This window comes from Lichtheimia ornata, assembly GCF_029851405.1.
Source record: "Lichtheimia ornata isolate CBS 291.66 chromosome Unknown scaffold00040, whole genome shotgun sequence".
Classification (NCBI taxonomy): domain Eukaryota; kingdom Fungi; phylum Mucoromycota; class Mucoromycetes; order Mucorales; family Lichtheimiaceae; genus Lichtheimia; species Lichtheimia ornata.
Window position 1 is genome coordinate 119,284 of NW_026695360.1, and position 15,988 is coordinate 135,271.

At 43.2% G+C, this 15,988-nt stretch overlaps 9 protein-coding genes across 9 annotated transcripts; 4 read left to right on the plus strand and 5 right to left on the minus strand.

Annotated features, from left to right (window-relative positions):
- Nucleotides 1–1,181: 1,181 nt before the first annotated feature.
- Nucleotides 1,182–2,704, minus strand: O0I10_007917 (uncharacterized protein; the record flags this gene model as incomplete). The annotated part of the gene is made up of 3 exons (XM_058487927.1): nt 1,182–2,277; nt 2,396–2,543; nt 2,629–2,704. 3 exons carry the CDS (start codon nt 2,702–2,704, stop codon nt 1,182–1,184), a joined length of 1,320 nt encoding a protein of 439 aa, XP_058341265.1.
- Nucleotides 2,705–3,159: 455 nt separating this feature from the next.
- Nucleotides 3,160–3,411, minus strand: O0I10_007918 (uncharacterized protein; the record flags this gene model as incomplete). The annotated part of the gene is made up of 1 exon (XM_058487928.1): nt 3,160–3,411. One exon carries the CDS (start codon nt 3,409–3,411, stop codon nt 3,160–3,162), a length of 252 nt encoding a protein of 83 aa, XP_058341266.1.
- A 797-nt stretch (nt 3,412–4,208) lies between these two features.
- Nucleotides 4,209–4,499, minus strand: O0I10_007919 (uncharacterized protein; the record flags this gene model as incomplete). Its single annotated transcript, XM_058487929.1, has 1 exon — nt 4,209–4,499. One exon carries the CDS (start codon nt 4,497–4,499, stop codon nt 4,209–4,211), a length of 291 nt encoding a protein of 96 aa, XP_058341267.1.
- A 1,057-nt stretch (nt 4,500–5,556) lies between these two features.
- O0I10_007920 (uncharacterized protein) lies at nt 5,557–6,723 on the plus strand (the record flags this gene model as incomplete). Its single annotated transcript, XM_058487930.1, has 4 exons — nt 5,557–5,609; nt 5,707–5,953; nt 6,017–6,169; nt 6,235–6,723. 4 exons carry the CDS (start codon nt 5,557–5,559, stop codon nt 6,721–6,723), a joined length of 942 nt encoding a protein of 313 aa, XP_058341268.1.
- A 253-nt stretch (nt 6,724–6,976) lies between these two features.
- Nucleotides 6,977–8,899, plus strand: O0I10_007921 (tubulin gamma chain; the record flags this gene model as incomplete). The annotated part of the gene is made up of 11 exons (XM_058487931.1): nt 6,977–7,025; nt 7,084–7,196; nt 7,246–7,299; nt 7,356–7,538; nt 7,599–7,805; nt 7,857–7,943; nt 7,995–8,150; nt 8,213–8,359; nt 8,418–8,579; nt 8,633–8,812; nt 8,873–8,899. 11 exons carry the CDS (start codon nt 6,977–6,979, stop codon nt 8,897–8,899), a joined length of 1,365 nt encoding a protein of 454 aa, XP_058341269.1.
- A 260-nt stretch (nt 8,900–9,159) lies between these two features.
- O0I10_007922 (uncharacterized protein) lies at nt 9,160–9,813 on the plus strand (the record flags this gene model as incomplete). Its single annotated transcript, XM_058487932.1, has 3 exons — nt 9,160–9,336; nt 9,395–9,503; nt 9,578–9,813. 3 exons carry the CDS (start codon nt 9,160–9,162, stop codon nt 9,811–9,813), a joined length of 522 nt encoding a protein of 173 aa, XP_058341270.1.
- A 67-nt stretch (nt 9,814–9,880) lies between these two features.
- On the minus strand, nt 9,881–10,788 carry O0I10_007923 (uncharacterized protein; the record flags this gene model as incomplete). The annotated part of the gene is made up of 5 exons (XM_058487933.1): nt 9,881–10,057; nt 10,124–10,240; nt 10,314–10,456; nt 10,540–10,597; nt 10,660–10,788. 5 exons carry the CDS (start codon nt 10,786–10,788, stop codon nt 9,881–9,883), a joined length of 624 nt encoding a protein of 207 aa, XP_058341271.1.
- A 1,320-nt stretch (nt 10,789–12,108) lies between these two features.
- Nucleotides 12,109–13,793, plus strand: O0I10_007924 (uncharacterized protein; the record flags this gene model as incomplete). The annotated part of the gene is made up of 6 exons (XM_058487934.1): nt 12,109–12,586; nt 12,642–12,827; nt 12,932–13,255; nt 13,329–13,597; nt 13,654–13,716; nt 13,779–13,793. The coding sequence occupies 6 exons, from the start codon at nt 12,109–12,111 to the stop codon at nt 13,791–13,793; spliced, it is 1,335 nt and encodes a 444-aa protein (XP_058341272.1).
- A 515-nt stretch (nt 13,794–14,308) lies between these two features.
- Nucleotides 14,309–15,949, minus strand: O0I10_007925 (uncharacterized protein; the record flags this gene model as incomplete). Its single annotated transcript, XM_058487935.1, has 4 exons — nt 14,309–15,475; nt 15,544–15,617; nt 15,676–15,723; nt 15,775–15,949. The coding sequence occupies 4 exons, from the start codon at nt 15,947–15,949 to the stop codon at nt 14,309–14,311; spliced, it is 1,464 nt and encodes a 487-aa protein (XP_058341273.1).
- Nucleotides 15,950–15,988: the final 39 nt, after the last annotated feature.

A 15,988-nucleotide genomic window follows, 5' to 3' on the forward strand; every position in this document is an offset into this window, starting at 1 on the left:
TGAAAAAAAAATTTGCTCCGTAGAGCTATCCATCTCAGAGAGTTAGTGTCATCCTTGTGCAGGGGCCATGCTAATCTTCTCTGTATCGTTCCAATTTTAAGAAGTGACAGAGGTCCTGACGGACGTGTCAATTACCCCCAGAATCGATCGCCTTTTAAATTGGTTTTTGCCATCCTTAAACATCAACTTGTGGGTCTCATCCATCCTATAATAGCACGCCTTTTCCAGCATCTCCAGCCTCTATTTCACTGTTTTTTCTCTTGTTTTGAACCTAGAGAGGTGCAACAACTATGTAGCGATATCCCTGTTCGGTCATGTCGGCAATGGGTGTAAAGGAATGGTGCATTCAGCCAAATGGACTCTATGGAAACGAGTCGGCAGGGGTCCAATCTACCTTTCTTTTCCTTGGAGATTCAAGCAATGGAGGCAGGGCTAGTCCAGCAGTGAGTTAGTACAAGTAGGCAGCTTCGTTGAGCAGTACTTGAGCATAGTAGATGGAAGATGACAAATATCAAGTATAGGGTGGTGTTGATTGTCTTTGGTTGCCATGGATACAACAAGTAGCCTTTGGTGGTTGAGCATACTTTTGAGATGTTTAGGAATGCCTAATTCAATAAACAATGAAGATGAACCTGTGTGATTATCCTTTTCGTGTCATTGCTCTTTCTTTGTGGTAGCTTGGGTTCATGCTACAATAAGTGCAGCTAATACTACTATCTCAGCTATCAACGTTGTAAGTCAATAGCAGGGAAAGTACTTAATGTACACCAGTAGATGACGTTCCACATGCTATCAAGCAGAGCACATGGTGTTTAGATCTTGTAAACTTGGAGTAGTTGTCAGCTTGGCAGGAAAGTAAAATGATCAAGAATAGAGCGGGCATTACATAATCCATTGTTTGTTAATGCCACATGATGATTGATATTGACGGCAATGAGCACTTTTCAATTGTTACACATGATTGTATGGTGCATGCAGTATTGATTTTTGAAATGAGTTGTATTGAGATGGGGGATAAAACAATCGGTATTCTCTTCTGCCGATCAAACTATTTACAAAAGAAGAAGGGAGAGGTATGGGTGAACTTCATTGGGATATGTCGACAAGATTGTGAAAGAACAGTGGTTGAGTTGTTGCATATGTATAATATATGTCAAATGGGGTTGTTTGTATGTAGGGAATCATTTTTTGGACCATGCACCAACGATTCGGGACAGAAAGCTAGGCCTGGCAGGAACGCTGTATTGGTGATCCGTGGGAATGTTAGGTCGTTCATCGACACTCTTGCGTGATAAACCTTCAACGCTCTTCTTCGCAAGTTGCGATAAGCTGTCAAGACTAGGTCTGAGATCAAGGGATTTGCGAGACACATCCAATGAGCCACGGCCGTAATGGTAAGTTGCAACATCCATCGATTTACGACCACCAAATGCACTCCACCAAGCCTTTTTCATTTCTCGTTCCTGGAAACCTCGTAATGCTTCAGCCTCAGGGCCATCATCCAATGCTACTGAAGGACGTGGTGTTGGTTCACCATCAATGCCATTGCTAGGATTGTTCGCTGCCATTGCATTCATCAAAGCTGTGGTACGTAAATGTCCACCGTCCGAACTACAGCGTTTCAACGATGTGGATGAAGCTCGTCGAGTAGGGCCATTTCCATTGAGAGTGGTGGATGATGTTGTATTGCCCTCTTCACTGCTGCTGCTATTGCTGCTTGTTGTTGTTGTTGTCGTTGTTGTTGCTGCTGCTGCCAAACCAAACGCTCGACGTTCGAGAGACAACAGGTAATTGTCATCGTCATATTGATTGACTACACCATAACCATACCAATCTGGACGCTTATTGACATCATCATCGGTGGTGGTGCGGCGAGAGGAAGGCAAGGTTGAGATTGGAGGAACGTGTAGTGGAGCTTTACCCTCGAAGACAGATGGTAGTGAAGGGCGTCTAAAACGTTCAGCCTTTTCGCTTTGTGACATGGTTGCTACGTCCATTGATCTTCTTCCCTCGTGTTCATGGTGATGTTGCCTCCGTTTTTGTTGTTGTAATGCACCAAATGTTTCCAAAAGCCGTACAATTTCCACGTGGTGTTTGGCTGCTGCAATATCCAATGGGCTTGATCCATACTTGTCTTTAACATTCACCATGGCACCGTTACGTAAAAGAAGATCGACTATCTTGGCACATCCATTGGCACACGCCACATGCAAAGCTGTCGATCCAATAGCTCCCGCCACAGCTTGAGATTTATCTGCACTATGCTTCTTGGACCAACTATAAAAGCATATTCATAAGCATCATATTACCTATCTAAACAACCCCTGACTCCGCATGCTTTCTCCCCCTCCCTTTAAACACACACACGCACACACACACACACACACACACTTACCGCTGGGCATTTACTTCTGCTCCTCGATCGATAAGGTATTGGACAACTGCGATATTATTGTCACTGATACAGGCCAGCTGCAAAGGCATGAATCCATTCACAACAGCGTCAATAGGTGCACCATGGTCCAAGGCAAACTTGACTAGACCTGATGAAGGGAAGAGAGTTGCATAGAAGGAGGTTAAACCATCTGCAACAAATGAAACAAATGTAACCCAGGAACGAGTCATTACCGACGTTGCCAGTAGTGGCAGCCCAATGGAGACCCAGCAAGTAATCCTTATCCTTCGACTTGTCTTTCTCGTGCATCGACAATGGGGGTTGAGTGAGTGGCGGAGAGCGGCAGCAAACAAAGGAAAAAGAAAAAAGGTTATTCCTTCATATCCAACGTGCTCTACATGAGAGACACACAGAGTCTGCGGAGTTGATCATGCAAAGGGCACACACACACACACTCACTCACATACGCACATATACACACACACATGCCTTGCCAAGACAAAATGCCTTTCATCCTATTACCCAATGCATCCTTCTCGACCTAATTTTACATTGCTTCCTTTTTAAAGAATGACATTACGTGCGACAATAAAGAGTTGAGTATAAAAAGTTATGCAATCATGATATGAGATTTATTTACGACGTATGATAGAATGATGACATGATGAATGATGATAATGTATGCAAATGGGATATCAATAATAAGTAATGAGTAAGAATGATGATAATGCTAGTATGGTCTTGATGCAGCGAAAAAGTGTTGTTTAAGCACCAGTATTGGTAACATCGTAGCTTTGGCCATAGTAAGCACGACCACCCATGGGATCAACAAAGGAGCCAACGTAATCAGGACGTTGATTGTAACGCATAGGATCGTAAAGATACTTTTGGTGGTATGCAGGAACAGTGGATGGGGCTTGTTCGTTCACAGAGGAAGCTCTTGAAGAAGACTTTGAGGATTTCCTGGAAGACTTGGCAGATTGGATAAACTTGGGAACGTGGAATGTGAAAGCCATTGTGATATGATTTGGATATGTAAAAGAAGTATTTGTGATGTGATGTGTTGTGAAGGACAAGAAGTCGATTAACAATGGTGGTATTATATATGTTTTGATCTCGTAAACGGTTATCCGATTTGTCGGCGGTTTCCAAAACCGGGAAGGCATATGCCAACCGGAGCTGACGACATGACAAATTTCGGAGTTTTTTCGCCTAGACGTTAATCCGAGCGCACGCTCACGCAACAAGGTACAGCCATCTCATTGTCGCGACTCTCGGATCATCACCTTATCTCAGCAATACATCATTTTTACCTCCCTCCCCCCTTTTTTGCACTTGTGCACGTTTGTCAATCATGACGACATGTGCTACTGCTCTTTCCAACATGATCTGATTATTAGGTAACAAATGTTGTGTGATCATTTCATGAGCACATCAGAGCATAGTCGTAGCCATCATGCCATTATTAACATCATCATTCATGATGCATATGATAATTGTCGGCCCTTCGGAAATGTCCCGACAGCTGATGTGCAAATTTGAAACAGATCACGCCTTAACATTTGTGTGAGATGCTGCATAGCAAAAAAAGTTTTTGAATCAAATCAAGTAAACTAAAACCAACACATTCATCATAGAGGTAGTTTGAAAAAGAGTATGCTAGAACGTTTATGTAATGTAGTAGGATTGAAAAAGATATAACATGATTGCAGATGCATTGTTGATAATATTAATAGTATTGGGTACTAGGATTGTAGAGAGGAGGGGAGGGATATGCAAGACGAAAGGGGTGATATATATGAATGATGGATGTTTAAGCACCAGTGTTGGTAACATCGATGCCTTGAGAATAACCGCCTTTTGAACCTGTGCCCATAGGATCGACAAAGGAACCAATGTAATCGGCACGCTTGTTATGACGCATGGGGTCGTAGAGATACTTTTGTTCAGGTGTCACGGGAGTGGAGGCACCTTCACGAATAGATGGTGTACGAGACGTGGGACGCGAGTTGCAAGGAGATGGCTCACTGGATTCAGGTGGTGTTGATTCACCATCCTTGACGTTCTTGGTAAGAAACTTTGGGAAGCGTAGAGTAAAGCCCATGGTAATGTGATAAAGAAGATTGTATGCTGTGGTAATTGAAAATAGAATGCGGCAAACAACTTCTTGGAACAAGCCTTTTTATAATGGTGGGCCTGTCACCCTAATCGGGTATCCGGAAGACCGTTGTCGCATGGACCGGCTATGGTGTTAGCCGTAAAAGACATTTTTGGAAATGCGGAGTTAATCAGTGTCATATGCATCACCCTAATCCAAGTACGCGGGTGGAGATCCGACATTTGCCGTGCCGCTCGCCTAAAATATTGCCATCATGTACACATACAATGTACACATTGCATCATTGTGATCTTTGTAGATGGACATATCCACAACGATGTAAGACCCTAAAATTCCAATGCCAAGTCTACCTTTAAACTATACGTATTGATGAATCCCAATGTCGACTCATGAAGCGATAAGAAACACTTGCGGTCTTAAAAATAGGATGTCTTTAATAAAGCGTGCAAAGGGCAGATCAGCAAATGGCACATGATAATCTGATTTGGCGAGACACCATGGTTGCGGCATATGTACGAATCCGATGTCAGCGACTCGACACTGATCCACTCATTTCATCCCGGCAAAGGGTGTATCCACAACCTGCCCCATTGTGTTCATTGTATTCAATGCCTATCTCGTATCTATTTTAGCGGTCTTTATAAGATAAAGTGATAATCATCCTCCTTGATGCCATGATTTTTACTCCTCTTTTCCAATTCGTTGTCGTACTTCGTGGTTGACTAATGATGTCGTTACACCACCCAAGTATTTGTCATTCGAATCCTATTGAAAGCTTATTCATGGATCATTGCAGTGTAACACGTGAATGCATTGATTCATCATTGATACCTACTTTACCTTGGCCAAGATGATGGCCTTTGTTGAAATGTTAGGCGGCGAAGGGGTTGACTTAATATACCCCGGACGTCGGAATATGACCATTGGCTCGTCATGCAGGTAGATGCCGTGACTGGGGATCTCTCTAGATTAGGCATCCACAAGCATTGTGGTTGCCGAAAAAAAGATTTTCTTTCACCTCTTCCAAAGCAGTAAACGTATCATGTCTACTTCTTGCAAAACAGTGCTTGCTTCCCGTGTATCTGCCTCGTTCAGGTAAAGCATCCGAATCACCTATTCCAGCCTATTAGTGTTTGTGTGTGGGTCGAAGAAGGATGTGTCAAACCAAACCATACGTTCTTTGTTCTTTCAGAGATCAAATCCACAAGGATATCCAAGAGCGTCAGATTTGCCCCAAACTCGTTGGCTTCCTTGCCAACGAAGATCCTGCAGCTAAAAAGTACGCTGAATGGACCGCCAAGACATGTGCCGAAACTGGTGTCGCGTTTGAGCTGCGTAAAGTCGACAAGCAGGACTTGGAAGAAAAGATCACCGAAGCCAACGAAGACAAGGACGTTAACGGTATCATGGTCTATTATCCCGTTTTTGGTGGAAAGCAGGTATACTATTGCATGGGCGTTTATCATCATGTTGCGTGAATAGCTGATAGAGCGTGTGTTTAGGATGCGTATCTTCAAAACTGTGTTAGCGAGCTCAAGGATGTAGAAGGTCTTTGCCACAAGTTTGTGCACAACGTATACCACAATGTCCGTTATATGGATGAGGAGGAAACCATGAAGTGTATCATCCCATGCACTCCCCTTGCTGTTGTCAAGGTAACGTTGCAACAGCGGCATTTGTAATACAATAATAATCTGACAGCATCAATGTGTACTTGTAGATCCTCGAATACATTGGCGTATACAACTCTGTTTTACCCTACGGCAATCGTTTGTATGGTCGTACCATTACAGTCATCAATCGTAGTGAGATTGTGGGTCGTCCTCTTGCTGCCATGCTTTCCAATGATGGTGCCAAGGTGTACTCTGTGGACGTGAATGGCATCCAATTGTTTACTCGTGGCTCTGGTATCAAGCTGAAGGCTCACAAGGTTGAAGACATTGATGAGAAATTGGAAGATGTTGTTCCAAAGTCTGATGTTGTTATTACTGGTGTGCCCACTCCCAAGTACAAGTTGCCTACTTCTTTGTTGAAGGATGGCGTGGTTGCTATTAACTTTTCATCATGCGCCAACTTTGAGGATGATGTCAAATCACGTGCATCCATTTTTGTGCCATCGGTTGGCAAGGTTACCGTTGCTATGCTAGAACGAAATTTATTGCGACTCCATGACTATCAGCACAACCTTCGTGAAAAGGAATCCTCTTAGTTATCACTTTATAGACGTTACACTTTTTAAAAGAACACCTTTGCATCCCACTCGCATCTAGCTTTTGCTCCATATCATCCTGATCTCTTAGAAATCAATACAGATTACCTTTGTCCTTGTAAATGTATAGAGTGATGTTGTGGCGTTGGTATGATACGCCGACGTGAATAGCATGATTAGCGCGTAGTATTGGATACAGACGCGCTTGGAATTTCCGTTTCTATCTTGTACCCCCCTTTCCCTTTTATTCAACATGCCTCGCGAAATTATCACTTTACAAGCCGGTCAATGTGGAAATCAGAGTAAGGAATACTAGCTATACAATGTGCTGGTGCTTGTGGATTAAAGGGCTCCTTGTAGTTGGTAGTGAATTCTGGAAGCAGATCTGTACTGAGCATGGCATTAGCAGCGATGGCACATTGGAGGACTTTGCTACCGAAGGTGGTGATCGGAAAGACGTCTTCTTTTATCAGGTAAGGAATGCGTATACATTGAGTGTTTTGATACTGACGACGAGTGTAGGCTGACGACGAGCACTATATCCCTCGTGCTATCCTGCTAGACCTTGAGCCACGAGTAAGGAATGGGTGGGACGTGCGTTACGCACATGCATATTCAACGTACTTTGACAGGTTATCAACAACATCCGTGATTCTCCATTTGCCAATCTATACAACCCTGAGAACATTTTGGTATCCAACGAAGGCGGTGGTGCAGGCAACATTTGGGCCTATGGTTACTCTCAAGGAGAAAAGGTCTATGAAGACATCATCGATATGGTGGATCGTGAAGCGGATGGGAGTGATTCATTAGAGGTAAGCGCATGTGATAAAGATGGGGAAAGAGGATGCATAGCTGATGATCCAATGTAATAGGGTTTTATGCTTCTTCATTCGATCGCTGGAGGCACAGGAAGTGGATTGGGCTCTTTTCTTCTCGAACGACTCAATGATCGCTATCCCAAAAAGTTGATCCAAACCTACTCGGTGTTCCCCAACTCTGAAGAAGTGTCGGATATCGTGGTGCAGCCATATAACAGCATGTTGACCTTAAAACGATTGACCTGCAACGCTGATAGTGTGGTATGTTTTGGATGATTTTGGGTGGATAGGAAATAACCATGGATGTTACAGGTGGTTCTGGATAACGCAGCGTTAGCACGCATTGCCACGGATCGATTGCATACAGCTACTCCCAACTTTGAGCAGACAAATCAGCTGGTAAGCATTCATCTTTAATACGAGAGGCAGCAATTCATGAATGGTGTATAGGTGTCTACTGTCATGTCAGCAAGCACTACAACACTTCGCTATCCAGGATACATGAATAATGACCTTGTCGGCATTGTCTCCTCGCTTATACCAACACCACGATGCCATTTCTTGACCACTGCATATACTCCCTTCTCAAGCGAACAAGTAGAAAAGGTGGGCTATCATTATGGATGGAGTTGAGATAAGAGATGTGTATCGTTGACATTGTCATGTAGGCCAAAATTATCAGGAAAACAACAGTATTGGATGTCATGCGACGATTACTACAACCTAAAAATCGAATGGTGTCAACAATGCCTTCACGACGCAGTTGCTATATTTCGGTGCTCGATATTATACAAGGAGAAGTGGACCCAACAGATGTAAGTCATAGGTATATCAAAGGATCAAAGGATAAGAAAATTGATGCAACGTGATTAGGTGCACAAATCATTGTTGCGTATTCGAGAGAGGCGATTAGCACAATTCATTCCATGGGGCCCTGCAAGTATTCAAGTAGCACTGTCAAAGAAATCACCTTACGTTCAAACTCCACATCGTGTCAGCGGCCTAATGCTTGCCAATCATACCAGCATAGCATCGGTAAGTGACGTACTTAGGGATTTGTGTAGAGTAGCTGCTAACTAATGTCATAGCTCTTCAAACGAACGTGTGACCAATACGATCGATTCCGGAAAAGAAATGCATTCTTGGAACAATATCGAAAGCACCCCATGTTTGCCGAAGGTTTAGAAGAGTTTGATGATTCTCGACACGTTGTCCAGGACCTTATTGACGAATATGAAGCATGCGAGACCCCAGACTATCTTAACTATGTAAGTAGTGAATCATCAATGACTACTTTGCAGAATCGTGTTCTAATGTTTTTATTGTAGGGAAACAAGGATAGTATGGAAGAGTAAAATTGGAATAAAGGTTGCATTGTACATGACAAATTGGATTGGATATGTAGATTGATGGGATGTTAATAAATTCTAGATAGGCAAGTGGGGTTGAGAGGGCAGTCGTGTGATTCAAGTGGAATTCCTGAGAGTGCTCTAACCAAGGTGGGGGGTGACGACGGAATTTGTTTTCTTCTCGCCACTGACCACAACGTTTGCCACCACCAACACCACCATACACCACACCACAACGCCATACACATATATACCTCTATAACAACATGCTCCGTTGTCAACGTTTAATTCACCTTCGCCAACCATTGACACGACACAACAGCACACATGCGAAATCCCAGCAACTTCTTCAACCGGTTGCCGCTGACATGATTGGGACGCCTGATCCAGTCACCAACTTACGACCTGTACGATACTACGTTCCACCAGACGAAACACAAGAGGTATATAGCATTCAAGGATCCATGTTGTCATGTATGGTCATATTGACGATATGGATAGGAGAAAGAATGGCGGTTACAACAGCAACGAGTCGACGAATACAATCAAAGCTTTTGGAGGAAGAACAATACCATGTTTACTGAAGCAAAAGCAGAGTATGAAGAGAAATGTAAGGATTATCTTTTATCAAGCTATAGGGGATGGGGGAATGGTATGGTAGATATTGACGGATCGAATTTGTAGTACGACAAAACGGAGAACAAGTGACAGCAGAAGCCATGTCAGTGTTTTACAAGGACTTTTTGAACAAGGCATACGAACGACAAATGGAATACAATCGCACGTGGTGGAAGTTGAACATTGGGTTACTTTATCCTGGATTCAAGGCATCATGGCGATGGATCACCAAATCGCGTAGTCAACCGCGTTCCTCCATACAAAAAGAGACAAACTTTTGGGCAAAGAGCTTTGAATCATGATTAAAAGCAGTGCATTTGATTTTCATGGAAAAAGATTGATGTTTTATTGTTGTTGGAGATGGGTTGCTTAAAGGTTGGCCATGCCACTAGAAACCTTTTGAAGGATTTGGTTAACTTTGGTTGCTTCCATGTATTCCTTGACAAGACCACTAATGGCCTTGAATTTCTCGTGTTTGGCATCTTGACAAAGCTGGAATAGCATAGACTCGGATGTAGTAACAGTTGCACCAGCAGAACGCATACGCTATTTATAAACATCCACAATAAGCATCATCATCACGATGAATAAAGCCTTCTTTATCCAACTTACAGCAATGGCAACGTTGATTTCAGAATGATTTTGAGAAGAAACGCCATCTGCGAGTACATGCACGTCATAGTTGTTTTCCAAGAGATCCAGGGCAGTTTGAAGTACGCAAACATGGCTCTATAATCGGCATTAGTAAGGCATATGTCGGACCATAGAAACGCATACATATACCCCCCTCCATCTAACTCACTTCAATGCCAACAAGAATAACTGATTTGGTGTTGCGTTCCTTCAAGGCATTGGCCACTTCAGGGATATACATGCTAAACTTGGTCTTATCCCGATTCACAACAGCATCCGAGACATCAAGTTCTTGAACCGTGGGACCAAAGGCTGTATTACATAACGCACGCGTTCGTTGTTGCTTAGTACCTTTTCGTCTCCATGACAACGTAGAGTGCTGTACGCTCACTCACCTTTTGGGTATTGCTCCGTGACAACAACAGGGATATCCAAGATCTTGCTTGCCTTGATCTATACAATAAATCCATTGGTATACATACATAAACAAGTGTATTCGTTGGTGCCTTGGTTACCATTTTGTTTGCAACGGTAATGACAGAGGGGTACTGCCAAATGACACCCTTGAAACGCTCTTGAATGTCGCAAATGAAGAGGGCGGATGACTGAGGAGCAACCTTTGCAATCTTGGGGATAGTGGACATTGGGGTAAAAAGAGAAAGAGAGATAGCAGCAAGTGTGGGAAATGTGGAGACACACTTTATTTGAGGTGGATGTTCCTTTCTCCGTTACATCGGACAATCATCATGATAATGCATCCATCCACATCATCCACATCCACCACATACAATGAGCCATGTCTTTTTCAAAGAAGTACGATGGCACATCTATAATAATAATGCAACCAAGAGACTATTCTAATTTATCCAGCTATATGACACGTGCAACGTGATCCAAGAGTGTATACCTAGAGCATCGGCTATATTGAACCGGAGCAAATAATAGTTGTCAAGCAACACATTGCATTATTGCTGAAGAGCACGCACGCGGGACCATGGGCATGGTTCTAATGGAAAAAAGAAGGGGCGATGACCCACGAGTCTACACATGATGAGCGGCCGATCATCCCTTACGAGTAAGTTGCAATGATTATCGGTGTTGGTGTGACACATTTGATTTGGCACACAACACAGCAAGGTGAGGGAGAAGACATCGTGCCTTTGACATATGCAAGCTGATGTTGTGTTGCAAGGAATAAGGAATCCGTTTGTTGTGTTTCTAGATAATTCATCCCAGCCATGGCCCCGACACTAAAAAAACCAGACTGCAAAGTCAAACTCTTATGTACTATGCAGCTTGGACCACGTAAAACAAGAAACCCGCCCTTGACAGAAAAAAGTGGCGAGATTTATTGTATTTATATGATACAATTGGTACTCTGAGAAGATGATCACGTCGTGTACCCATTGTGCGTCAATGTTAATTCAAGATAAACAAGCTCATTATCATCATCTCATCGATTGATTTGTATTCTTTAATAAAAGGACAATGGAATCTTATTGAATGTGTCTTTCAAAGACATGAACGTATGTTAATATTATAATGAATCGGAGCCATATGAGTGAGATTGCAAGTCGGACAGGCACTTGATTGTCGATCTTCTCCTTTTGTGGACCTGTTGCTTTTGTCGATCGTACCAAAAATGGGGACACATCCATTAAACTGAAAGGTTACCTTGAGCAAGCAAGCAACTTGATTATATCTTTGCGCACTGTTCGCATTCTCTTTTTTTTCTCTCTTTCTTTCTCTTTTATCCAAAACACCTCTTTTTTCATCACCCTTACCCTTTTTTCCTCCTTCCCCTTTCATTTTGCTTGGGTTGCGTGGTTCTCTTTTTTCTCTTTTTACTATTTACACTCATATTCATACTCGCCAATTCCCTTTCGGCTTTGTACTATTTCCACTCTCTCGTTTTACCAATCTTCGTCAACCTCGCCTTGTTGCCGTAATATATTAATTGTACGATGGTGCCTACGCCAGACGACTATTTGCTCAGCCTGCGTGCAGTGCGTGAGCGATGTTTCAGAGTACAAGAAGCCGGCATTCGCAACCGCCTCCAACATTTTGATGTCGATCCGTCAAAGCTACAGGATGTTGTTCAATTTGTCGTTTCACTAATCAAGCGCGATTACGACGAGCCATCAGCTGTGCCTGTTCACGGTATTTGGCGTCATTTTGATGTCAGCGGCCGTCCTCGTATTCAACACCTTCTTAACTCTTGGTCGAGCCTTGGGTTTGATGCAACTGAAAAGACCAGGCGGGTTCTGGACTTGTTTGTGGTTGCAGTGTTGATGGATACCGATGCGGATCATGTGTGGTCTTATCGCGAGAATGCCACAGGAAGAACTTACAAACGTGCCGAAGGTGTTGCTGTTGCAGTGCTGGAACTTTTCACAGCCGGTGCATTTTCGAGTGACGTGAATCAGCCTCATCGAGTTGACTGTAAGTTGTGTGTTTAGTGATTGGAAAATGGATATCCTTATTGATGATGATGTAGCTGAGGCATTGATCAATCTCTCGTTGGATACTCTCGAACAAGGATTCCAAGTCGACCACGAGCGGAACGTCCTGATTGGTCTTGAAGATCGTTTAGATATCTTGCGAAACCTTGGCAAGGTACTACAGGAGCATGCTGATTATTTCCAAAAGACTGGTCCTGTTCCACGACCAGGGAACCTTATGGGTACGTACACGTAAAAGGATCATGGGGAAAAAAAAGTGGAGGCGTGTGTATTGGGTTAGGTTAGCACTACCAATGGGAAACGGCGCTCTAAAAAAAGTTTTTAGACTACCTTCTTGAGCATTCATCTACCATCAAGACGAAGAAAGGTGCTTTGATTCTCTTGGAAACCCTATGGCCTGTTGTGCAATGCATGGGTGAGCTGTTTGTGGCTGAGCGTCCCAGTGGCAAGGGCGGGATCCCAGGCTATGGTGATGTTTTCCCATGTGGTGCCATCCAATACAATAGCAATGATTCAACCGATCACTATGTGCCGTTCCACTTGATGTCGCAATGGCTTGTCTATTCACTCATTGAGCCTATGGAACGCCTTTTGGGTGCTACCATCGAAGGTACAGAGCTGTTGACGCCATTGGCAAACTTCCGTAATGGTAAGGTTTTTAGATATCATTTCAAATGATGGGAATCAAAGGCTGATTTATGTGTGTGTGTATGTATGTGTAGGTGGTCTTTTGATGGATACTGGTTTTATTTCACTCAAGCCTAAGGAGCATGATCGTGGCATTGAAAGCTATCACAAAAACTCGCTTCTTCCAGGTCAACCCAAGATTGAAGTTGCACCTTTGTTTGAAATGGATGATCCAGTTGTGGTCGAATGGCGTGCCTTGACCACTGCATACTTGGACATTGTGGCGGAACGCGTGCGTGACGCCTTGCGATTGAACCGTAACAAGTTGTCATTGACTAGACTAATGGACGGCGCTACTTGGAGTGTAAGTTGTTTATTACCTTGTGGTCATTTTCAATGAGCTAATCTTATCTTGTTTAGGCCGGCCGTGAGCTTGCAGAGATCTCTCGCCCCAACACTCAGGAACCACCTATCATTGTCAAGGTAAGCGTTGCAATCAGATATCATGGTCATGTGACACAAATTTAACTAAAGACATTGATTAGGGTGCCATCTATTAAGATGCCTTGCGTACCACAACATTACCAACAATGATTACAATCACGTCCTTCCTTTCAGCAATGTTCAACAACGAAATAACTACATATATCAATCAACATCAATCAACCAAACGACCACTTTTATATATATATCTACATGCAGTCTCTTCCCTATCTATATGATGACGAACGACCAGACGAACGAACCAACACTTTTATTGCACAAACCACAACCCACATACGACAATACACCCAAGCACAATGTTATTTCTTTTTCTTGTTCTTTGTCATTGGCGCACCTTTGCTCTCCCATCCTTTCATTTTGTTCCATTCCTTTTATCACCAACCACATTCATTCTCCTTTGACAAAGAACCCATCAAATATATATATTTTATGCTTTGTCTTTTCTGTTGCTTGTTCAACGGAAATTGCAAACCTATATCACACAACAAACATTTACATGATACGATGATTGGACTTTATAACATGAAAAAGAAAATACTACAAAAGAACAAAAAGAGAGAAATCGAATGCACTATAGGGATTGCTTCTCGTGATGCTTGTGTTCCACATAGGTGATGATGTTGCTCATTTCTTTGGGCGTGAGCACCGTCTCTGTACACTTTGCCTTTTCTTTGAGCTGAACACACAAGTTCTCCAAATCGAAATCAGGGCAATAATCCTTAAGCCGTTGATCAATCTCAGTGGCCTTGGGTTGTCCATATTTGTCTTGTTGTAAAGTTTGCACAAGCGGTCCCAGATCGCATGGTTGGTGTGTTGTTGCCTGCTGCTGGTGGTGTTGTGGTTGCTGTGATTGTTGCTGCTGCTGTTGTTGAAGAATGGAAGTTTGTTGTAATATGGATTGCTGGTTAGCGAATAAGCTTGGATCCATCTCATTATTGGTGTAAGGTGCAGGAGCTGTGAGACCAAAGAGATCAAATTCTTCACCGAATAAAGGCGGTAAATCGTTTTGGAAAAGAAAGTTGTCTGAAGATGGCGGTATACGATAATCGGTGAATACGAGATCATTTTTGGTTGTATCAGGAAGGTTGGTTGTTGTTGTTGCTGTTGCTGTGGCGGTGGTGGTGGTTGTTGTGGCGGGAGTAACAGTAGCGGCGGCGGCATGATCGGTGAGATTGCTGTTATCAAGTACATTGATTGATGCATTGGTTGTCATGTCAGCTGAAGACGTAGGGTTGAAAAAGTTCATGTCATGGTTACTGGAAGGGAAAAAGATGTCTTCAATGTTGAAAGATTGGACGCTGGCACCCAAATCTTGTGGGGTTTGTTCTTCGACTTCAGGGCTCGTATCAGATGCAAGGGCAGGTGACTCCCCACTGTTGATGCTGCTGTTACTGCTTCCGGTCATCTTCTCTCCTCCCACACTTAAGCTGCCACAGCTGCTGTTGCTGCTACTATTCCCACTGCTGCGGTATTCTTCTTCATGTGAGATTGTCTTTGGCGGATATTCGAATGTGAATGGTGTTCCTTTGAGTGCGTAGTTCTCCTCTTTCAACTTTTTGATTTGCTCCTTGAGCTTCTCATTCTCTTGAACAAGGGTGCCATGTGCTGCATTCTCTTCTTCGAGCTCGCGAATACGATCTTGTAGCTCTTGTACATGCCTCTCTTTACGCTCTCGGAAGGCTCGTTGTGCTGCTCGATTCTGCTCTTTGCGTTTTTGTTTGGGATCAAGTGGAGCATCCTTTTTTATAGAGACGTATTAGGTTACATGAGTATCCACTGCGCCTCCTTTTCCTATTTATTGCATACCGATGGTTGTGTCTTCTCCAAAGGTTTACGTCCTGCTCGTTTAGGTGCTGACTTGCTGCGGCTCTCAGCATCATCTTTTGATTTGTCATTCATTGGTACTCGCATTTTATTATTAATCCAACTTGAACTCACCTGTTTTATCAAGCCCTCTTTTCTCTCCAGACGAAGCTGATGATAAACCTATCATTCAACATTAGCATGAAGCCCTATCCTTCATAGAATAAAACTTACTTTCATTGGTCGTTCTTGAAGACTTGCGCTTCGTCGTTGTCTTAGGAGTCGATTCTTCGTTGCTGAGACTCAATGGTTCGTCGAGCCGCTGTGATCGATAATTGCTCGCAATGGCTTCATTGAGCAGGTCATGAGCTGTGTCGTCAATGTTCCAATCGTTTGTAGCTGTAGTCATTGTAAGAAACTGCTTTCAAGTAGAGGAAGTGGAAAGGGA